The sequence below is a fragment of the Salmo salar genome, chromosome 17, assembly GCF_965601325.2.
Source record: "Salmo salar chromosome 17, fSalSal1, whole genome shotgun sequence".
Classification (NCBI taxonomy): domain Eukaryota; kingdom Metazoa; phylum Chordata; class Actinopteri; order Salmoniformes; family Salmonidae; genus Salmo; species Salmo salar.
In genome coordinates, this window is record NC_138307.1 from 61,084,940 (window position 1) to 61,109,356 (window position 24,417).

The 24,417-nt window shown below is 42.6% G+C and overlaps 2 protein-coding genes across 3 annotated transcripts in view; one reads left to right on the forward strand and one right to left on the reverse strand.

Annotated features, from left to right (window-relative positions):
- The first annotated feature begins 754 nt into the window (after window positions 1-754).
- LOC106576326 (myogenic factor 5-like) lies at window positions 755-3,426 on the forward strand. The gene is made up of 3 exons (XM_014153440.3): window positions 755-1,288; window positions 2,515-2,590; window positions 2,913-3,426. Exons 1-3 carry the CDS (start codon window positions 839-841, stop codon window positions 3,104-3,106), a joined length of 720 nt encoding a protein of 239 aa, XP_014008915.3. The 5' UTR covers window positions 755-838; the 3' UTR covers window positions 3,107-3,426.
- Window positions 3,427-13,664: 10,238 nt separating this feature from the next.
- The window catches only part of lin7a (lin-7 homolog A (C. elegans)), a 31,666-nt gene continuing 20,913 nt past the window's right edge, over window positions 13,665-24,417 (reverse strand). Inside the window, exons 4-6 of one of the 2 annotated variants that reach the window (XM_014153441.3) lie at window positions 21,642-21,851; window positions 18,176-18,387; window positions 13,665-15,650 (exon numbers count right to left, since the gene is read on the reverse strand). In XM_014153441.3, the coding sequence (XP_014008916.1) occupies window positions 15,626-15,650; window positions 18,176-18,387; window positions 21,642-21,851 (447 nt within the window). In that variant the 3' untranslated portion in view covers window positions 13,665-15,625. Of the gene's footprint in view, window positions 15,651-18,171; window positions 18,388-21,641; window positions 21,852-24,417 lie in introns of both variants that reach the window. The other variant, XM_014153442.3, reaches the window with a different exon arrangement.

A 24,417-nucleotide genomic window follows, 5' to 3' on the forward strand; every position in this document is an offset into this window, starting at 1 on the left:
GTGTATGTTTGGCTATGACAGTAAACTAGGTCTTGCAAATTATTCACGAATTGAAGCCCTCGTGTTAATTGCTCAATTACCTATTTAATGAGCTTTAACAAACACGGACACCCCGTGTATGACACCTTCAATGATGAGTTAGGACCGGTTAGAGGAGTTACCGCAGCAATGTGAATGATCGGGATTTGAAATGTTACACCTCTCTTTGCAGCTGCGCTGCATCTGTAACGCTGCTATTTGTCTCAAGCATAAAATTGGCCTGCAAAACTCTTAAACATGGTTCACCTCATTGCTATTGCTCAGTTTTAGAAAACAAAACTAATCTCCATTATTATCACACTTTCATATGTGTAAGATTTTGAGTGTTGGCTCATTGTAATATTAGTAGTGTATATATTTAAAAATTGGTATAGAAAAAGTACTATTTTGTCGGATCTGAGAGGTAAAGTTATTCTCCTCTTTATCTGTTCAACTATTGGTGTTCACCAACCATTACCTTTAGTCAGAATAGGTCTGTTTCTTACAGAAAAGGGCCATGTAGTGGTGTAATGAGTGGGAAAACACCAGGGAGTGCAGATGTGGGGAACTCTGCAGGGTACTGGGGGTGAGGGAGCGGGTGGGGCGGAGAGCTGAGCTAACCCCAGTCTGCCTGGGCCAATGGGGCATGGTAATTAGATCTGGCCAATGTGGGCCTTGAGCTCTGGACTGGGGGCATATAAGGGGGGCCCCATGGCAGCAGCCCCCTCATATCACTCAGAGGTCTCCTCTCTCACCCCACTGCTCTCCCAAAGCAGAGAGTTATTTCCTTCTTCTCTTCAACCACAACAACAGCCCAGCCATGGATGTCTTCTCCCCATCTCAGGTCTTCTATGACAGCGCCTGTGCCTCCTCGCCAGAGGACCTGGACTTCGGCCCCGGGGAACTGGATGGCTCAGAGGAAGACGAGCATGTCCGGGTCCCTGGGGCTCCTCACCAGGCGGGTCACTGCCTTCAGTGGGCCTGCAAGGCCTGCAAGCGTAAGTCCAGCACGGTGGACCGGCGGCGGGCTGCCACCATGAGGGAACGACGCCGGCTGAAAAAGGTGAACCACGGCTTCGAGGCTCTGAGGCGCTGCACCTCAGCCAACCCCAGCCAGAGGCTGCCTAAGGTGGAGATCCTGCGCAACGCCATCCAGTACATCGAAAGCCTCCAGGAGCTGCTCCATGAGCATGTGGAGAACTACTACGGCCTTCCTGGGGAGAGCAGCTCAGAGCCTGGGAGCCCCTCGTCCAGCTGCTCCGACAGCATGGTGAGACTGAGACCAGACACACACGGACTCATATACAGCTTCACTCACTGTCTCCTCATCTCTGTGCAGCACACAGAGGTTTTACCAGGTCCTGCTAGTTCAGTGTCTGCTGAAACGTTTTCCCTCTTTGGACTAATTCAGAGTACTCTATTTGCATGATGGATCACATTGCTGTTAGCCTCTGTCTTGTTGCATCTCCCAAGATCTTGAGTTAAAAAGCTGTTGTTTGGGACTTGACCTTAGTAGCTTAATTCCAGATGTCTCTGAGCATGCATATTGTAATACTTTGATATTACAATGCGATATCTAATTTGCATTTAGAGTATCTCCCTGGATCTGAAGGGGAACAGGCTCACTTCAAATGTAGAATGTTTATTGAATAGACTTGCACTGATTGTGCTGGGGGATCTCAATTACAATGTTCCCTTGTGCATTTCATCTTCTTTGGCTGCATCATTAATGTAAACATCTCTTTTGCAGTGTTATACATGCATGATGCGTTACGTTTCACATGGAAATGCTAACCTTTTTTTATTGGTGTGTTTGGTGCATGTACATTACCCCAGTGCATGCATGATACCTTCTCAGTTGGCCAGTCAAGATTAGAATCAGCTCTACAAAACAGTGGTTAAAAGGTGATGCAATACTAAATAATAGAATGGATCTTTATGATGGTGGATGGAGTAATGGCTTTCCCACCGTTGTACACGTTATAGCCTAATAAACCCTGCTAAATCCACCTTACTGAAGTCTGGCAGGAAAGACTGTGCTTTTCTGCATTCCATCTTGACTGCATGTTCTCCGCCGCTGCCAGGATTTTCTGCAGATTTACTGGGAGAAGTGTCATCTTGCACAAACTGGTGTTGCTTCCACTGATACAATCGATTCGCCACGGCTAGAGCCAGGCAGATCATGGGAGTAGCCTGCAACTTTGGCCCTGAGGTGGCTGTGAAATAAAGAACCCTAGCCAGACAGGCAGGAACACTGTGGATTTATCAGTCTGGCAAGATGACCAAGGATTACATTATTTACCTGTATTTTAATATTATTTCATATTTGTATGTTCTTATCTTAGTAGCTTTCTTTATTGTGCAGCATTTACAAACCTCAGTTGAGGAAAATGCATTTCAGACACTTCAAAATGTCTGAAACATAGAGAGGGGAATAATATCACGTGCTTTGTCATGACTGCTGTGCTAACGTTAGTTTACTCTGTTTCCTTGTAGGTTGACTGTAACAGTCCTGTTGTGTGGCCTCAGATGAACACAAGCTTTGGCAACAACTACAGTTACACTAAGAATGGTAAGACACATTGATTAATATGTTTCTTTTTGTTATGTCATATAAAACTATAGACATAGTCTAATGAATACATCTAATGGACTTATGTAAGGCTATGGTCTGGTCAACCTGTGTGTGTTGAGTATTGTAAAACTTGCCAGGTTTACTTTCATTCGTTTCGATTCGTACTATAAAGATACGTGAATAATTCTGCCTTTCCATTTTAGTTCACCATACATATAAATTGACTCAATGGGACATGGTAGTTAACTGATCTCATCCACAAGATAGCTCCCTTCTTTGTCTTGACTGACCTTGTCCTTCCCCTGTTTGTCCTGTCCAGTGAGCTCTGGAGAGAGAGGTGCTGGTGCCTCCAGCCTGGCCTGCCTGTCTAACATAGTAGATCGCCTCTCCTCGGTGGATGCCAGTGCCCCAGCAGGGCTCAGAGATATGCTTACCTTCTCGCCCTCCAGCACCGACTCCCAGCCTTGCACTCCAGAAAGCCCCGGGACCAGACCTGTGTACCACGTGTTGTGAAGAAAACCTGCATTAGAATAGGAATAATCTGATGGCCCTGATCTTCAACCGCATACCGCTTTTACTTCCTATTTCGGTGATGGCTAAGATCGATCAACACCTGCCAACTTTTGTATTGTAAATAAGATTGTAAATATGTACTGTAAATGTTCATTTATTTTAAACAATATTATACCAAATGTAACATATTTAATTGATCCTTTTCATGTGTCTGTCCTAATATAGGCCTATGCATCCTTCAAACAAGTTGTATTTAAGCTATTGTATTTGTTAGCTTCACGTTTCTCATGATCAATAAACGTTTCAACAATTCTAGAGTTCCCACATATGTCGGTGTAAATGTTGCTTAATCCATCAAATAGAGTGACTACAGAAGAGAGAGTAGCTTGCATTCTATTCCTGGTCAGAGTGTTGGTGTGGTGGGTGGAGATGGGAAGGGGAGGAGAGAGGGTTTGTGTACCTGTTTTTTCTTCAGTAACAAATGTTTCTCATTGTTAACACCCCTAACTACACCCTAAACACTATCGCTTTGAGCAAATGGCCTGAACGTAACACTTGAAATTGTGTGTAAGCGAAGGGAAAGGGGTTACTAGTATCATATGTTGCGTCTCATCAAAGCCTATAGATCACAAAATCAAAGCGGTACAGTCTTTTTCCTGTTGTATTGTGACCCCATTAGGCTAAAAGGATTTCCCTTACATTTACAACGCATTTATAATAGAAGAACACAGTGAAATCGAATGTGTCACTGCAGGTTTTTTTATTTGGGTTTGAGAGCAACCAACAGATTATGTAACTCCTATATCACTTGCCCTATGGCAGCACAGCACACAGTCACGCCCATGTGAAAACATAGAAACCTATCTCGTCGTGACATAACCTTCGAGAGACACTCAAGTCTTCATGTTTATGACAAGCACCTTCCTATTGTGACACCAGAGGGAGAGACTGAGTGGCGAGTGGGTAATACTGGTAGTTAAACACATGCTCTGCCTCTGTGGCACGATGCTAGATGGCTCTGTGGCATAGCAGGCATACCAGCGAGGGCTTCTATTTCAGTAAGCCACACTGCTGGCTACGAGGCTCCCTACGCATTGAAGTCATTTTCCATGGCTAAACCTGGGATATATTCATAAATCACTCATCATGCACCAGGCATGTGACGTCATGAGATGACAAGAGATATAATCTTTGTTTCCACATCAACAGATAGTATGACCCAAGGTTACGAACAGGGGGGAATTTGCATCAAGTACTTTATTATTAGGATATCATTAATCTATTTCCATTTGATTCCTCTTCCAACCTGGAAAAATGTAAGGACTGAAGTAGCCTGACACAAATCACTCTAATGTGAAGTACTCTGGCATTTCTCACAATAGCCAAAGCCATTATTTTCAGTACTGAGTATACACTATCACCACAAGAGGGAGGTATTTCTAATACTTGACTATGAGATGTCACTTGTCATGCTCTCATGACTCCAGAGAATTTGTATTTGCTATCTAATAAGTAGGCTGTGATATTGTTTGTGTCATATTCCAGTTAAACAATAACTACCTGACAATTTGATACAGATGTAGGATCTTCATTTTAGTCAGTTTACTACAGCAGGAAAATAATCCTGCAGCAACAGGAAATGGGAATTATTATGTGGATTATAACTAACGGACATTTTTGTAGGGGTTGATACATTTTTCATAAGGGAAAATCAAGTCTGAGATTTTATAGTGGAAATTACAAATGTCAGAAGTCTTTTTAAACCTCATATATACTACAAGTTTTACATTTCCTGAATTGAAGGAAAGTTCTCCTGCAACAGGGTGATCCAATTAAATTTGAGAGACATTGTGCTCTTTTAATAGAACATGATGGGATGAAAGGTAGACAGTTAACAATTCAATTTCTCTGTAGGCTCCTTCAAAACTCCAAAACCCATGTGCTCAAGTGGAGCCAATGTTGTCCTCATGCTCACTGCAAATCCCTCCTTTAAATTATGAGGCGGCTATGAGGAGGTTAGCTAGCTCCCAGACTCTTACATTAAATATATTTAACAACATTAAGTGAATAATCGCGTCAATACAATATAGTTAGCTAGCTGCCAGACTCTTACATTAAACATAATTTAACATTAAGTGATTCATAATCACATCAATACAATACAATATAATTCAAACGGTTTTGTCATTATGAAGGCTAACTATTGCACTTGCATTGAGGACCCACCGTTGAGTGAGTAATCTAGACACCATGTTGATTTATCCCACTGGGCACAGACGTCTATTCTACGTTGGTTAACCAACGTTGATTCAACCAGTGTGCCCAGTGGGATTTTAGGCTATAGCTAGTTGGCTAGTTAATAATAGCATACACCCCTCAAATTAAAATCTGGACCTCAAACAATAAAAAAGTCCCCTCTAATCAGGGACTGATTTGAACTTGCGACACCAGGTTTAAAGGTTAAATAAATAAATACTACAAAGCAGAATCAATCAATCAATCAAATGTATTTATAAAGACCTTCTTACATCAGCTGATGTCACAAAGTGCTGTACAGAAACCCAGCCTAAAACCCCAAACAGCAAGCAATGCAGGTGTAGAAGCACGGTGGCTAGGAAAAACTCCTTTGAAAGGCCAGAACATAGGAAGAAACCTAGAGAGGAACCAGGCTATGAAGGGTGGCCAGTCCTCTTCTGGCTGTGCCGGATGGAGATTATAACAGAACATGGCCAAGATGTTCAAATGTTCATAGATGACCAGCAGGGTCAAATAATAATAATCACAGTGGTTGTAGAGGGTGCAACAGGTCAGCACCTTAGGACTAAATGTCAGTTGGCTTTTCAATGCCGATCATTCAGAGTATTTCTACCGCTCCTGCTGTCTCTAGAGAGTTGAAAACAGCAGTTCTGGGACAAGGTAGCACGTCCGGTCAACAGGTCAGGGTTCCATAGCCGCGGCAGAACAGTTGAAACTGGAGCAGCAGCACGACCAGGTGGACTGGGGACAGCAAGGAGTCATCAGGCCTGGTAGTCCTGAGGCATAGTCCTAGGGCTCAGGTCCTCCGTGAGAAAGAGAGAAAGAGAGAGAGAGGGAGAGAGAGAGAAAAAGAGAGAGAGGGAATTAGAGAGAGCATACTTAAATTCACACAGGACACCAGATAAGACAGGAGAAATACTCCAGATATAACAGACTGACCCTAGCCCCCCGACACATAAACTATTGCAGCATAAATACTGGAGGCTGAGACAGGAGGGGTTGGGAGACACTGTGGCCCCGTCCGACGATACTCCCGGACAGGGCCAAACAGGCAGGATATAACCCCACCCACTTTGCCAAAGCACAGACCCCACACCACTAGAGGGATATCTTCAACCACCAACTTACTATCCTGAGACGAGGCCAAGTATAGCCCACGAAGATCTCCCCCACGGCACGAACCCAAGGGGGGGCACCAACCCGGACAGGAAGATCATGTCAGTGACTCGACCCGCTCAAGTGACGCACCCCTCCTAGGGACGGCATGGAAGAGCACCAGTAAGCCAGTGACTCAGCCCCTGTAATAGGGTTTGAGGCAGAGAATCCCAGTGGAGAGAGGGGAACCGGCCAAGCAGAGACAGCAAGGGTGGTTCGTTGCTCCAGTGCCTTTCCGTTCACCTTCACTCTCCTGGGCCAGATTGCACTCAATCATAGGACCTACTGAAGAGATTAGTCTTCAATAAAGACTTAAAGGTCAAGGCCGAGTCTGCGTCTCTCACATGGATAGGCAGACCATTCCATAAAAATGGAGCTCTGTATGAGAAAGCCCTGCCTCCAGCTGTTTGCTTAGAAATTCTAGGGACAGTAAGGAGGCCTGCGTCTTGTGACCATAGCGTACGTGTAGGTATGTACGGCAGGACCAAATCGGAAAGATAGGTAGGAGCAAGCCCATGTATTGCTTTGTAGGTTAGCAGTAAAACCTTGAAATCAGCCCTAGCCTTAACAGGAAGCCAGTGTAGAGAGGCTAGCACTGGAGTAATATGATCACATTTTTTGGTTCTAGTCAAGATTCTAGCAGCCGTGTTAAGCACTAACTGAAGTTTATTTAGTGCTTTATCCAGGTAGCCGGAATATAGAGCATTGTAGTAGTCTAACCTAGAAGTGACAAAAGCATGGATTCATTTTTTTTGCATCATTTTTGGACAGAAAGTTTCAGATTTTTGCAATGTTATGTAGATGGAAAAAAGCTGTCCTTGAAACAGTCTTGATATGTTCGTCAAAAGAGAGATCAGGGTCCAGAGTAAAGCCGAGGTCCTTCACAGTTTTATTTGAGTCGACTGTACAGTACAACCATCAAGATTAATTGTGAGATTCAACAGAAGATCTCTTTGTTTCTTGGGACCTAGAACTATCTCTGTTTTGTCTGAGTTTAATAGTAGAACATTTGCCACTTGTCCATGTAGACCAATTTGGGTTTCCAATCTCTCCAAAAGAATGCCGTGATAGATGGTATCAAAAGCAGCACTAAGGTCTGAAGCACGAGAACATATGCAGAGCCTCGTTCTGACGCCATTAAAAGGTAATTTACCACCTTCACAAGTGCAGTCTCAGTGCTATGATGGGGTCTAAAACCAGACTGAAGCGTTTCGTATACATAGTTTTTTCTTCAGGAAGGCAGTGAGTTGCTGCGCAACAGCACATTTTTTTGAGAGGAATGGGAGATTTAATATATGCCGATAGTTTTTTACATTTTCTGGGTCAAGGTTTGGCTTTTTCAAGAGAGGCTTTATTACTGCCACTTTTAGTGAATTTGGTACACATCCGATGGATAGAGAGCCATATCTTATGTTCAACAAAGGAGGGCCAAGCACAGGAAGCAGCACTTTCAGTAGTTTAGTTGGAATAGGGTCCAGTAGGCAGCTTGAAGATTTAGAGCCATGATTATTTTCATCAATGTGTCAAGAGATATAGTATTAAAAAACTTGACTGTCTCCCTTGATCCTAGGTCCTGGCAGTGTTGTGCAGGCTCAGGACAACTGAGCTTTGGAGGAATACGCAGATTTAAAGAGGAGTCCGTAATTTGCTTTCTTTTTTGTAACAGTATTTTTTATTGGAGTTTCACAATTTTCACCCATATTAAGAGATACAACAACAAAGACAAGGTAAAAAAACAGCACTCACTTACACATATCCGTATGTATGCACGCACGTACACACACACACACCATTTCCCTCTCCCCGCTCAGCGCTTCTCTCACCCCATCCCCCTCATTGCGTCTCTCAATACATACATTTTAAACAAACATAAACAGAGATAAAAAAATAAATAATAATAATAAAAAATAAAAAATAAAATAAAAATAAAAACAAACAAAAAATAAAATAAAATATAAACAAATAAAAAGCTCAGTTTAAACCAAGAAGTTGAGTTCCCCACATGGACCGTACAGTGTAATTCTGAAATACATAGATCACCATTCTAAGAGAATCCTCGCAGCATAATAGCTGACACTTCAGGTTCTAGGTAATTTAGGTAAGGTTCCCATTCTTTGTAGAACTGATCTGTCTTAGAATGCAATGTACATGTCAGATATTCCAGCGGCACCCATTTAAACAGTATCTTATGCCAATCTTTAATAGAGGGAACCTTATCACTAATCCACTGTAAAAGTATGTTTTTCCTCGCTGCGAAGGTGAGGATGTTGTAAAGCCTCCTCTTACCCACAGAAGTTACATGCCTACTAGGTAGACCTAACAGTAGAGAGACTGGGTCCAATTCTAGATCGACCCCTAGGATCTTTTCACTTTCTTGCAGAACACCAGACCAATATCTTTGTATTTTGGTACATGACCATAAACAATGTGTTAGGGTGCCTGTATCAGTTTTACATTTAAGACACTGAAGAGAAGAGGAAGAGGGGCTAAAAGCATGTCTGCGATTTGGGGATATATGCAATCTGTGTATTATTCTTAATTGAATTGCTCTAGTACGATTACATATAGATATTGTTTTTGCATATTTCTAAATGTCCTCCCACATCTCTTCGTCAATAGTAACAGACAGTTCTTTCTCCCACACTTGTTTCACCCTCTGTGTATCGACAGCGGAAAAGGACCTTAAAGCATCATAAAACAGACTTACAGACATTTTCCTTTGTGGGAAAAAAAACATTCTTTCAATGACAGACATATCAGGGTTGTCAATTAAGGTGGTGCTCTTCAGAATATAATGTCTTACTTGTAGGAAATGGAAAAAGTCCTGCTTTGGGAGTTGATATTTCTCGACCATCTGCTCAAATGACAATAAAATCTTATCCGCAAATAAGTCATTTAGTCTGCGTATGCCCTTATTAAGCCAAACGTTAAAGCCAGCATCCAGCAATCCTGGGGCGAAATCTGGGTTGTTAAGAATTGGGGTAAGAGCAGAGGTTAGTTTGGACCTTCCCAGGAAACGTTGAACTGACCTCCATACTTTGAGTGTGTTAAGTGTAATGGGGTTGTTACAATGATCTTTTACAGACTTGAAACTTGTGAAAAACAAAAGATCCTGTAAAGGGTGTTTTGAAAGAGAAGTCTCAATGTCTAACCAAATAGAGGAGTCATCGTTTGTGATCCAGTCTGAGATATAACATAGATGGGCACACCACTGATAGAACCTGATACTGGGCAGATCCAAGCCACCCATAGAACTTGGCAGCTGCAATATTGCCATCTTAAGTCTTGGCTTGCGTTTACTCCATATAAAGGAACTTAGCCATCCATTTACATCCTTTATTACCTTATTGGAGAGTAATACTGGGATCATTTGGATTGGGTAGAGTAGCCTAGGTAAAATGTTCATTTTCAAGAGGGATATTCTACCCAACCATGAAATTGGAAGAGAGTTCCAGCGCTCCAGATCCTGTCTTATTGTGTCGAACAAGGGAACAAAATTGGCTTTGTACATTTGTTGGAATTTAGGAGCTACAAATATACCCAGATACGTAAAACCTGAGGGAGACCATTTAAAAGGGAAGGGGGGAGAAGTATTAGGTACAGAGTGAAGGTTACCAAGTGGCATAGCCTCTGATTTAGTTAGGTTAATCTTGTAGCCTGAGAATTCGCTGAATAACTCAATAATATTAATAAAAGATGTGATTGAAGTCTCGGGATTAGAAATGAATATCAGGGCATCATCAGCATACAAGCTTATTTTATGGTGAACATCACCAATGAGCAGCCCCTGTATAGCAGGCGTTACCCTGATGGCCTCGGCCAGTGGTTCCATAACAAGTGCAAATAGGAGGGTGGACAAAGGACAGCCCTGTCTGGTACCTCTGTGTATAGGGAAGCTATTTGACCATAGTCCATTAGTAAGGACAGCAGCCTGAGGATCATCATATAAAACTTTCACCCATTTTATCGTAAATTGCTTTCTAATGATCATGATCTTTTCGTCAAAGAAGTTCATGAATTTGTCACTGCTGAAGTGAAAGCCATCCTCTCTTGGGGAATGCTGCATTTAGTTAGCTTTACGCAAGGTTAAATTGAGTTCCTCAGTTAGGTGGTTAACTGACTTTTGTACTCTGACGTCCTTGGGTAGGTGGAGGGAGTCTGGAAGGGCATCTAGGAATCTTTGAGTTGTCCTAGAATTTATAACACAGCTTTGATGATCCTTGGTTGGGGTCTGAGCAGATTATTTGTTGCAATTGCAAATGTAATAAAATGGTGTTCCGATAGTCCAGGATTATGAGGGAAAACATTAAGATCCACAACATTTATTCCACGGGACAAAACTAGGTCCAGAGTATGACGGCGGGTGGTCCGGAGCGATGATGGCTCCAAGCCGGAGGGGCGGGCGGAGCCACCAAAATGTGAATATTATCTGCCATGACTACAAGGTCCGATAGGAATTCAGGGAACTCAGTGAGGAACGCTGTATATGGCCCAGGAGGCCTGTAAACATTAGCTATAAAAAGTGATTGAGTAGGCTGCATAGATTTCATGACTAGAAGCTCAAAAGACAAAAAATCTGTATTTTCTTTTTGTTGTAAATTTAAATTTGCTATTGTAAATGTTAGCAACACCTCCACCCTTGCGGGATGCGCGGAGGATATGGTCACTAGTGTAACCAGGAGGTGAGGCCTCATTTAACACAGTAAATTCATCAGGCTTAAGCCATGTTTCAGTCAGGCCAATCACATCAAGATTATGATCAGTGATTAGTTCATTGACTATAACTGCCTTGGATGTGAGGGATCTAACATTAAGTAGCCCTATTTTGAGATGTGAGATATCACAATCTCTTTCAATAATGACAAGAATGGAGGAGGTCTTTATTGCAGTCAGATTGCTAAAGCGAACACCGCCATGTTTAGTTTTGCCCAACCTAGATCAAGGCACAGACACGGTCTCAATGGGGATAGCGGAGCTGACTACACTGACTGTGCTAGTGGCAGACTCCACTAAGCTGGCAGGCTGGCTAACAGCCTGCTGCCTGGCCTGCACCCTATCTCACCTATCTCATCTCAATGAGTTAGCCAGCAATTTTTTGGGGGAAGGATAAGCTTGAAATGGGCATGGTCTAATTGACTCTACAACTAAAAACATATATCTAAGTTTAGTTTTCTTAATGAACCAGAAAATCAATAGTTATTTATGATTGTTTATCAAAGTTAGCTGACTAACTCACTGATCCTACTTTGTAGTATACTGCTCAGGGGGGTGCAATTAACTATGAGGTCATTAACAGAAAACCAGCAGTAGTCCGGACTTCGTAAGGTAAGACTTGAATAGGTCGATTTGGGTCGGAATACCCCTGGTCTATACTATTAGCATGGCTAACGCGCGACCCCCGTGACTACACAGCGAGGTGTGACTGGAAGACTTCTAGCCCTGGTGCCAGACAGACTATTATACTATAGGCTTCAGTCTAATCCTCTGTATAGTAGACTGTATCATCATTTATGTTAACACTACATAACCTTTGTAGTCTATCCTACAGATAGTATCCTTGACTGTTTCTTCTTCATTTGCTTCCATGGGGAATCATACAAAGTATTGTTTTATCACCTACCTCCAAATGTCTGTGGCACAAAAGCAGCATTTTCTGCCTCTAGGTTGCCATGGCAGACCAACAGGGTATCACATCACATGCAATGCCCCCACCCTATAGAGTAAAGTCTGACCCCCCCCCCCCCCTCCCCACACCTGCATCTGGAAGTATGTTGTCACGGAGACAGAGAGGATGGGATTTCACCTGGCTATAAAGTAAGTGGTGTGTTCTAGCAGTACACAGAAACAAATCAATTCACACCAGTCATATAAGTGTGAATTCCTTACAGTGTTATACAGTGAATACATATGCCAGCTATGCTGTTATTCATTTGCATTAGACTCATCAGATCAATCTGATTAATTTAAAGGTTGTGCTAATGGAAATGACTTGTAGCCAGGATTCATATGTCCACAAAGATGAGATTAGATGCATATAATGCAATGTCATTCCTGAGAGCTCAAATGTCAGTAGCCACGACATGGCCCAGTCTCTGTAGATTGTACATTCTCCAACACAAGCCCTCTAGACTATATGAACATCTCTGTAGTGTGTAGCCTACTGATTGATTAATTCAAGCTGGGATCTATTCATTTTACAGAATAAGAATGACAGATATGAACATATTTCACTGATCTCTCATCAGTGATGCCTAATTACGAGTTTGCGTTTCCATCCTCACTACTCAGTTCATTAGCGCCGTGGAATGAGAAAAGAGGTGATTAAGTAGATAGATGGATTGCGAGGATGAGTCGCTGTTTAGAAATTAGACATTCCTGATGGAAATATTCCTTTGATTCTATCTGAGGGAAGTAGAATTAAGCAATAAGTCCCGAGTAGGTGTAGTATATGACCAATATACCATGGCTAAGGGCTGTTCTTAGGCACAATGCAACGCAGTGTCTGGAAACAGCCCTTAGCCATGGTATATTGGCCATATATCACAAACCCCAGAGGTGCCTTATTGCTATTATAAACTGGTTACCAACGTAATTAGAGCAGTAAAAATACATGTTTTGTCATAATTGTGGTATACGGTCTACAGCTTCAGCCAGGTTTATAATAGCACACACAGCCTGGTTTGTCTAGTGGTGTTCCCTTTGACAAACACAATAGTAGGCCGATACACACTATGTTCTATATAGTCAGTGTAGCTGGTGCAAACAAATCCACATCCTCAGCTTGAGTTTCCTTCCGCCATCTTACAAGGACCACTGAGCTCCGGCATTAGTTTCAGTGTCTGCCTTCTGTATTGACGTCCATTGGCGATTGGGTTTATATCGATGCTTAAATTCAAGGGGGAATTATAATGTGAAAGCGTCATCCACAGGCACTTCATCTCAGTACTGAGGAAGGCAGTGTCAGAACCAGTGACCCCATCACTGAGAGACCATAATTGCTTTGGAAGAGTGCTACACTGCTGCCCTGTAATTCCTGTTCACAGCTCAAACAGACAGGGGTAAGGAGTTAGCTGTAGCCTGTTTCCCCTTACCCCAGATTTCAGACAAGCACAATAGACACAGTAGAAGAAGCAGTTCGGGGTCAATGAAGTCATCATTGTACACACGCACATATATTTATTTATACAAATATAATATGTATAACAATTGCATATCACCTGGTGTTGTCTTTTTTTCTGTACAATCAGGAAGTACAGTACGTCCAGTCAGGAAGTACAGTACGTAGAATCAGGAAGTACAGTACGTCGAATCAAGAAGTACAGTACGTTGAATCAGGAAGTACAGTACGTCCAGTCAGGAAGTACAGTATGTTCAGCCTAAAAAATACAAGTTGGCAATAAGAAAGAGAATAAGTAAATGTACAAAAGGGATCTGTCAGAGGCAAGATGAACTGCTCAAAAGTTGAGGAACAAAACACGTTCACAGCCCAATCTGGCTGGACTATCAGGATGGCACATTGCACACAGTGTGGATGTTAAATGATCTTGCACTACTTCAATACCCACCCACAAAAGAACTAGGCCTATATAGAACATACATACTAGAGTTTGCTACTAGGAAAACCATCCAATGTAATGTTTGTCTGACAGTACTACAGATACAAGACCACTTTTGATCAGTGTCGATCATCAAATGGTTTTCTAATAGCTTTCAATGAATCCACAGTGCAACATGTTATACCTAAATATGGTTACTTGTCATGAGAATACTACGTCAGACTATAGGTAGAGGGTTGAAGGAGAGAGTTTAAAACAGAGGTCCCTCATTGATAAGACAACTAGAACATTCCACAGTCTTTTACTCACGAAGGTGCGTAAAGGTGACGACGCAGATCCAGGAGAATGAGTTCATTAACCATAATATTCCGGTATGAATTATACACTGGGCTATAGGTCTTATACAATTCAATCTTTTAAATAATCATCTGCATGTTATCAAACACACACATACCTTAATGAAATGACTTTATGCAAAACTCAGAATATAAACAATAAAATAGATTGATTTAAAAAATAAAGACAATTGTACCATATGATTAACCCGCCAGGTCATTAATATATATATATATATAAATGTGTTTGACATTCCTCATATAAATGATTCAAATGTTCAAATTATATTGATATATGTAGATTTTATTTTATATGATTACTCTATATACTCTCTGTATATATTCATTTGATGGGAGTAGATGACTAACAATCATTAAATGGCTGACTTGAGAGCTGAAAATCAAGTTATGAAATTGCACGATAATTGTACTTGCCTATTCAATTGTATGAATACAATTATCTCTGTGTATTCATCCACTTTACATACCTCTCTTTTAACAGCCGTTTGATTTTTAATGGCAGAAGCTGCCTTATGACACACAGTGCATAAGATACAGTTGATCTAGTATTACATTGTTAACTTTTGTATCTTTCCCACATACTGTATATCTCTAATCATTACTTTTATGTGAAATGTAAACCCAACGAAAGTCTGTTATTGCTAAATCTACAAGTTTCCATACAAAATATTTTCTCGCTGCAATATATATATATATAAGGTAAAAAAAGAGTTCACATTTATCCAAAGCAGGACAAGTTTGACACAAAAAAAGCAATGTTCACTCACACACAGACAAGCTCCCATAGAAGAAACAATAGAAATATCACTGTACAAAGCTATAGCAAAACCAAAGTCAGGAAACAAGTGAAATGAATTCAAAACAGATAACAAAAAGAAGTAAACTATCACAAATGACAAGGAGCATTGTGGAGGGTTACAACTTTCAACTGTTAAGAGTACAACTTAAAATGAACACAAACAAAATAAAAGTCAAAAGGATGGGTTTCAGTGCTAGCCTCCAATCTCTCATGTCACAAGCACCATTGTTTACATTTCAGAACACACATCTTTCAGTTTTGCTTCATTCTGTTGGTAGTACATTGAAGGGGGAGAGAGAGTCTTCACTGCTTAACAGTATCATATTCCCCTCAACCAGGTGGTTCCTTCGGCATCCTCTGCACATAGAGATGGACTCAGAACCTTCCTTTCAGTGTCTCACTTCTTCTTCTTTTGGAACAGCCTGTGACAGATAGATGTAAGAAAAGCTGAGAGCAATGCTTGAAACCATTTGACAAGTCAGTATTTTGACAGGTCAGTAAAGTGGGATGCTAATGTCATATTCTGGTACAATAAGTTACAAAAAAGTGAAGTGTACTCTGCTGTGAATTGCGAAAAGCCGCATTGAACTGTGAAAAGCCAATTAAAAATGATTGTGAATGAACCTTTTACTGCAGTGGGCTAAATCAGGGTCACACAGAGTGTTTCTTGGTAGTCTTAAACAAATGTACTTTGAAACAAAAGTATACACCTCACACACATGGTTATGGACTTTAAAAAAAGAAGACCCCTGTACCATGTCAGATAAAGAGTTTAAATGTATTACATGTTGAGTTTGCATCCCAATATTACACTTTATATACATCACAGAACACTGAAATATAACAAAACCGTTTGACATAAAAACACCTGATTTTCGGTCAGGTTTTAGAAATAATGTTTCTTAATTATGAAAAATGTGAATAACATTCCACCTATGAGGCCACTAGGTCATCTGACAGCAGGAAATGGCTACATGTCTGTGGAATTCCCACTACTACTGAGAACAGAGATATAGCAGAGCCTATTGTGTCCTCGGGCCTTGGTCAGCCTGGCCAGGTATGCGAGAGAGAGACAGAATGGCTGGGCAGCGTGACAGAGAGGAAGGCTACATGACGAACAGATTCCATGCAATCCCATGGTGCTTGCCACCTAGCAGCCTGTTCGCCGCGCGTGTCGCTTGCTTGGCCACCGGCCTCTTGGCCACTGTGGCAAAGCCCTGTAGTCAGCATGCCAGGGTTGATACAACATGATCCCTGCTCAGTCCCCACTCCATGCCTCTACTGCACAGGTCTACAAGCTCTCACATACCTCCCCGAGCTAAACGAGGGCTACATGAGGAGGGTTAGTATCAAACGATCAGTGCCACTGAGGATCCCTTAGCCTGCAGGTGGTGTTAAGTGTTTTGTGATGTGGCCCAGACAGGCTTAGTATTACTACTACCTATTTTCAGAGTTGTCGTTATTTTTGCTTTATCACCTCCAGCAATCCAAGCAATGACGGGGTATATATGTATACTATAAGTCTGCCTCAACTTTGCACTGATGCAGTCAAGTAAAGTTGGCTCTGTGGTATGTGTTATAAAACATGTAGCATCCCATGAGCGTGAGCTCTTATTTGCTCAGCCATATCTAAACTAATTCACAAGCCACGCGGCTGAATTACTGACACAACATAGACGGTTATGACTGTACAGGGGATTGCAACTGTTTAGATAACACCCTGAAATAGATTAAGCGCCCATCCCAGGAACTTAATGTGTGCTGCAAACAAATTGTTTTGTTTTTTTTGAAACGCTTGATGTAATCCTCTGTAACTTTTAACTCTCTGACAGGAGCCTCTCTGGTACTCTCTCTGGGTATAAAGAGCCCAATGGGTTTTAAAGAACCACTGAACACTCCGATTGGCACTTCTGTTTTTCTGTTGCTCATGAGAAAAACAAGATTTCAGTCTTGGAGGTTTGTTTCCGGACCGATTCCACGCTTGGTTAATGATGTTTGTCGCCCATGAGACACTGTAGACGCAGAAGCCTATTTCACTTCCTCAAAATCCCAAGAATTAATCGAAGATAACTCAAGAAATCTGTAATTAAATTTGGGAGTTTTTGCCAAGAATGTTTAGGTTGCGCAATTTTACATCTGACTAAGGTATTTGTTGCAGTATTTCTCAAGTAAAAAAATGCACAACGTGTTGTTTTATCTAAACAAAGCCAGGCTGCTGGGCAGGTCTGTCTCACTGTATGCTATTGAATAGAGAGCAATCACTGCAGCTGTTCACCTCATGTTAGTAGGCAAATGTACTTTGTCTAATCAAAACCCATCCTTCATTTACCCGTTGTGACACACAATTGTTCCAAACACTTTGTAGTCAATTTGGACACTAGAATAACTGTTTCTGACTCATATCGATGCCACATAGGCAGTTTTCAAAGGCATTCGTTGCTTTTTAAATGCTGTTGCTCTTTCAATGGTGCAATGTGTATCTCCAGACAATGCCAGCCTCCTTCAGTTCACCCTATTCCCCAAAAACCTTTGAGGTGCTGAAGAGTCCTGTGTGGCTCAGTTGGTAGAACATGGTGCTTGCAACACCATGGTTGTGGGTTTGATTCTCACGGGGGACAAGTGTGAAAATGTATGCACTCAAGTCGCTCTGGATAAGTGCGTCTCCTAAATGACTGAAATGTAAAATCCCTGTCAGATCCTTAAAACAGTATAAATCTAAATGAAATCATAGTTTGGTGAATATATGGCCAGTTTAAAGGACTGGTCTTCTTACTGTACCAGCTGTTATCTTCATCTGTGTGGTCCCAGATCTGGTTTGTGCTGTCTTGCCAACACCTACAGTCATTTTTGGTGTGACAATGCCCATAGGAGTCGGCAAGACAGTACAAATAGATCTGGCACCAGGCTACGGTCCCCCACCCTTAAAGCAATGAAAAGCCTCACCTACGACATATGGTTCTGCTGGGTAGTGAGGTTCTGCTGCTGCTGAGCCTGCATGAGGAGCTGCTGCTGCTGGCGGCGGCGGGCCGTGCGGAGCTTCTCGAAGCGCGCCTCCATCTCCTCCAGGACCTTGGGCGTGTAGCGTACCACCAGCTTCACACTGTCCTTGGCTGCCTTGAGAAGCTCCACCGCCTTCTCGTGGTGCTCCCCCTCCACACTCTGGGGAGATACAGTGAAAGAGAATGAGAGAGAGAAGAGACTCAGCACATTTAAGAAATGTGGTGGCAATGTGTTAGTGTTGTAGTGATATGGTCTCTGAAGTCTGCCTCAGTTTCTTAATTGGCATGGACAGAGAATTAAAGAAACCTTGCCAAGACTTTTATGTAAGCAACAATGACACAGTTACACAGCAGCAGCTTCAGTTTCTAAATGGTTACAACCAATTAGGTTTGAACTGGAAGTCAAATGTATTTTTACTTAGTTCAACAAGCATTGCATATTTGGTATAATTAGTACTTCATCCTCAAGCCCAGAGTAATATACAGTACCAAGCAACATTTTGGACACCTACTCATTCAAGGGTTTTTCTTTATTTTTACTATTTTCAACAACAAAAAAATAAAGACATCAAAACTATGAAATAACACATATGGAATCAAAAATGTGTTAATAAAAAAATATATATATATATTTGAGATTCTTCAAAGTAGCTACCCTTTGCCTTGATGACAGCTTTGGCATTCTCTCAAGCAGCTTCATGAGATAGTCACTTGGAATATAGAAGATAGCCCTATTTGGTAAAATACCAAATCCATATTATGGCAAGAATAGCTCAAATAAGCAGAGAGAAATGGCAGTCCATAATTACTTTAAGACATGAGGGTCAATCCGGAAAATGTCAAAAACAGAGTGCTACGATGAAACTGGCTCTCATGAGGACCACCACAGGAAAGGAAGACCCAGAGTTACCACAACTGCAGAGGATAAGTTCATTAGATGTGTCTGTTCAAGTAACAGACACATCTCAACATCAACAGTTCAGAGGAGACTGTGTGAATCAGGCCTTCATGGTTGAATTGCTGCAAAAAAAACACTACTAAAGGATACCAATAAGAAGAAGAGACTTGCTTGGGCCAAGTAACTTGAGCAATGGACATTAGACCAGTGGAGATCTGTCCTTTGGTCTGATGAGTCCACATTTGAGATTTTTGGTTCCAACTGCCATGTCTTTGTGAGACGCAGAGTAGGGAAGGGATGATCTCTGCATGTGTGGTTCCCACTGTGAAGCATGGAGGAAGAGGTGTCATGGTGCTTTGCTGGTGACACTGCAAGTGATTTATTTGGAACACACTTACCCAGCATGGCTACAACAGCATTCTGCAGCAATACGCCATCCCATCTGGTTTATGCTTAGCGGAACTATCATTTGTTTTTCAACAGGAAAATGACCCAACACATCTCCAGGTTTTGTAAGGGCTATTTGACCAAGAAGGAAAGTGATGGAGTGCTGCATCAGATGACCTGGCCTCCACAATGACCCGGCCTCCACAATGACCCGACCTCAATCCAATTGAGATGGTTTGGGATGAGTTGGACCTCAAAGTGAAGGAAAAGCAGTCAACGAGTGCTCAGCAACAGACCCCGCCCTGTGCAACTGGGTTCTGGACTTTCTGGTGAAGGTAGGAAACAACATCTCCACCCCGCTGATCCTCAACACTGGGGCCCCACAAGGGTACATTCTCAGCACTCTCCTGTACTCCCTGTTCACCCATGACTGCGTGGCCATGCACGCTTCCAACTCAATCATCAAGTTTGCAGATGACACTACAGTGGTAGGCTTGATTACAATGACGAGACGGCCTATAGGGAGGAGGTGACGGCCCTCAGAGTGTGGTGTCAGGAAAATAACTTCTCACTCAATGTCAACAAAACAAAGGAGATGATCGTGGACATCAGGAAACAGCAGTGGGAGAACCACCCCCCCCCCACCCCCCCACCCCCACCCATCCACATCGATTGCACAGTAGTGGAGAAGGTGGAAGGTTTTAAGTTCCTCGGCGTACACATCACGGACAAACTGAAATGGTCCACCCACACAGACAGCGTGGTGAAGAAGGCGCAATACCGCCTCTTCAACCTCAGGAGGCTGAAGAAATTTGTCTTGTCACCAAAAACACTCACAAACTTTTACCAATGCACAATCGAGAGCGTCCTGTCGGGCTGTATCACCACCTGGTACGGCAACTGCTCCGCACACAACCGCAGGGCTCTCCAGAGGGTGGTGCGGTCTGCACAACGCATCACCGGGGACAAACTACCTGCCCTCCAAGACACCTACAGCACCCGATGTCACAGGAAGGCCAAAAAGATCATCAAGGACAACAACCACCCGAGCCACTGCCTGTTCACCCCGCTATCATCCAGAAGGCGAGGTCAGTACAGGTGCATCAAAGCTGGGACCGAGAGACTGAAAAACAGCTTCTATCTCAAGGCCATCAGACAAACACTAACACCAAGCCGCACTGCTTCTTGACACAATGCACATCCAACCCAGAAGCCAGCAGCACCAATGTGTTGGAGAAAACACCATACACCTGGCGACCTGGTCAGCATGCACTGTGCCCGGAACACCACAGGAGTCACTAGTGTGCGATGTGACAAGGATATCCCTGCCAGCCAAACCCTCCCTAACCCGGACGACACTGGGCCAATTGTGCACCACCCCATGGGCCTCCCGGTCGCAGCCAGCTGCGACAGAGCCTGGGCTCAAACCCAGAGTCTCTGGTGGCATAGCTAGCACTGCGATGCAGTGCCTTAGACCACTGCGCCACCCGGGAGGCCATGAAGCTTGCTTTTTAAAGTGCACGTTTGATTAGTGTTTGTCTGAAGGCACTTTTATGTCCAAACACATCCTGACATTACCATGCAAATTGGTTTTCATTTGATGGTGTAAATGGACAGTTACGGAATAGGATTCAGCAAGGAGTGACTTTGAAAGGCTAAACCGCTAAGCCGTGTGAAGTTTGGAACATATTGCTCATGGTGACATTGGCTGCTTCTAAAAAACTGTTGCTTTGTAATAGCTTTTGTTGTTGCCCGTTGCTTTAGTCATAGATAGCGCTCCTGTATCTTGGACGCTGGCTCACTATAAGCCTATTTTTATTTAGGTCTTCAGAAAACCAATCACTCTGCTTGACCCAATCCATATTGTGACAGTTTGACTCAAGGTTTAGACAAAATGTTTCCCTGCTTGGATATGGTTTGTCAGGATAAATGTCAAGCAAGATGAGAAAATGAATACCTTGAAATATTAACTACAGCACACAACTGTGATTGGGACTCGTAATATAGAAGACGCAAATTCACAGAATATCATAAATAGGGTACAGAGTTTTTCCTGGCTGGGACAAGTGGTCAGGAAAAACTGACCATGTGACTAGACCTAGCGGTAATCGTAAATAATCTATACATACCACGCCATTGACAGACAGGAGCTGGTCCCCTCGCTTCAGTCCCCCGTGCCTCTCAGCCAAGCCCCCTGGGATGATGCGAGAGATATAGATGGGAGAGTTCTGCTCCTTGCCGCCCATCACGTTGAAGCCCAGCCCCTCCTCCGTCTTGGGCAGCTCCACCACTCGGGGATGAGAGTGACCCTCGCTGGCCGCAAATGCTGCAACTGTGGCCTGCAGAGAGAGACAGAAGAGAGGATAATGATCAGACCATTATTGGTGTATTCAGCACTAACTCCATGCCCTATTCTGTCTACCACACAAATAGATTAGATAATGATGATACTAAGTGCATGAACTGGGATTGCATTTCCAAACAGCCAAATAAGTGTACAGACTTAAATTCACTCTGTGGGTGGGACCTTCTGACTTCTCTCTCTAAACAGGGCTTAGAGACGTCCAGTAGGACTGAGAATAACAAAATGAGAGCCAAGGCGATGATGGTGATGTATTGTATAGCCATGTGAGATGTTTTCTGGCTCTGTAAGAACATGGATTAGCACATATCTGTCTCCGCTGGAGAAGAAGACGCAAGATAACTTTCACCCCAACTAACTAAATGTCTGTGAGCCTGCTTTACTAAATTCCACTTGCTTGGGATGGCTTTCAAGTTCTAGACGAATCTTCTTCTTGCCTTGTCGTCTGAAACTAAGTGTGCAGGAGCTTGTTAGCCCAGCCTGGAAAAGGAACAGCAGATGTACATCACCACAGGTGCCGGTCTGTCAAGTCTGTCTCATTATTATTATTAAGCAATACTTTCTCAGGAAACTGCCGGGGAAAAAGGTCTCTGTTTCAAAGCTTGGCATATGTGGATCCAAAAGTTTTCCCTAGCAGGTGAAAGAAAGCCCAAAGCTTTGAGATCCTCCACCCCCCCCCCCCCTCCCCCTATCTCTCTCTCCATCTCTCTCTCCCACTGTGAGGTAAAGAAGCACTGTGCTCAGTATGCCACCATCACCTCTCTGGCTAACGGCATACCGACCTTCACAAGTTTATCTCCCTTCTTGGGAGGAAGAAACTAGGTGGCATACGGCTGTCTCCTCCAAACGCAAAAAGTGTCAGGGGTGAACCAACGAAAAATTACAGCTTACTGGGAAATTGCCTAAGTAATGTCAGAGTACATATGGAAATTACTTAATTTCAACAAAATGTTATTATCATCAGCCATCAGTTCAACTCAGTCTTTTCTCTGGAGCACCATAGACTAAGTGATCTCCCATCTCTGGAAGATAAAATATAAAAACCTCAGGCCAGGAATTACAGTCTGGAATTCATTCAATTAACTGGGTAATAAACTGAATCAAGTGCTCATGTTCTCAGGTGGAACACATTTTAATTGGTAAATGCTCACCAGCAACAGTTCACCAAAGGCATCTAAAATAACATCTACCCTGCTAATGCCTCAAGATCGCTGGTGTATCAAGGGATCCCTGATTTTCCATAGGACTATAACACATTTTTTAGGCCCCCGATGTCCTACTTATTAAAGTGATTCATGTGAAATGTGCTGAGTGCTGCCCTCCAGGCCTTTGGTCAGCGATGTACTTGAGATGTACTTGGAGACGAGGCTGATGAACAAGCACCGGCTCAGCTAAACGGAAACTCTCAGGAGGGCGGCACTTTCAAAAGCAGCGCACCATCTCATTTCGATGTCATCGATTGAAATCCCTCCCATGGGCGTTGAAGCCAGTTAACGGAGTTTGCTCTATGTTAATTGCTGCTCCGATGGTGGCTGTGTTTAATATGCTTTTGAAAAGATTGGTGATGGACAAGGACAAAGCTGAAAAGCACTTAATGCTGTTGTCATTGCTTTCTTGTGTAAACAATGACAATCTGGCTTGCTTTAACACTGTGAAGTACAAGCCCCAAGGCCTCTTTCATGAATTGTAAAGTAGTTTGATTAGACCGATCTACATTCTCTCTTTCAAAACAGCCTTTGAATAAGCTTTGGAGAAAAATAAATCATTTTTTATGATTATGTACTTCATAATGTTGAACAGGGACCTTGAATATTCCACAAATAATGGATATTTGAAGGGAAATGAAAAGGACACGTCGCTGTAACAGCAGCATACCATCAACCTCAAAACCATTTGATCTGAGCAGGCTAGAAAGAGTATTTTGATATTCCATCAACATCAGATAAAGTGGTGTCCTTCAATAGGCCCAAGGGCAGCACTCAGCAAAGTTGAAGTCGGAAGTTTACATGCATTTATGTTGAAGTAATTAAAACTTGTTTTTCAACCACTCGACAAATTTCTTGTTAACAAATTATAGTTTTGGCAAGTCGGTTAGGACATCTACTTTGTGCATGACACAAGTAATTTTCCCAACAATTGTTTACAGACAGATAATTTCACTTATAATTCACTGTATCACAATTCTAGTGGGTCAGAAGTTTACATACACTAAGTTGACTGTGACTTTAAACAGCTTGGAAAATTCCAGAAAATGATGTCATGGCTTTAGAAGCTTCTGGTAGGCTAATTGACATCATTTGAGTCAATTGGAAGTGTACCTGTGGATGTATTTCAAGGCCAACCTTCAAACTCAGTGCCTCTTTTCTTGATATCATGGGAAAATCAAAAGATATCAGCCAAGACCTCAGAAAAAGAATTGTAGACCTCCACAAGTCTGGTTCGTTCTTGGGAGCAATTTCCAAACGCCTGAAGGTACCACGTTCATCTGTACAAACAATAGTATGCAAGTATAAACACCATGACGCAGCCGTCATACCGCTCAG

Excerpts from the sequence above, each read along its gene's own strand:
- LOC106576326 (XM_014153440.3), top strand. The coding sequence starts at position 839 with ATGGATGTCTTCTCCCCATCTCAGGTCTTCTATGACAGCGCCTGTGCC. Across the intron at positions 1,289-2,514 it reads CCAGCTGCTCCGACAGCATG|GTTGACTGTAACAGTCCTGT; the intron begins GTGAGACTGAGA and ends GTTTCCTTGTAG. Across the intron at positions 2,591-2,912 it reads CTACAGTTACACTAAGAATG|TGAGCTCTGGAGAGAGAGGT; the intron begins GTAAGACACATT and ends TGTCCTGTCCAG.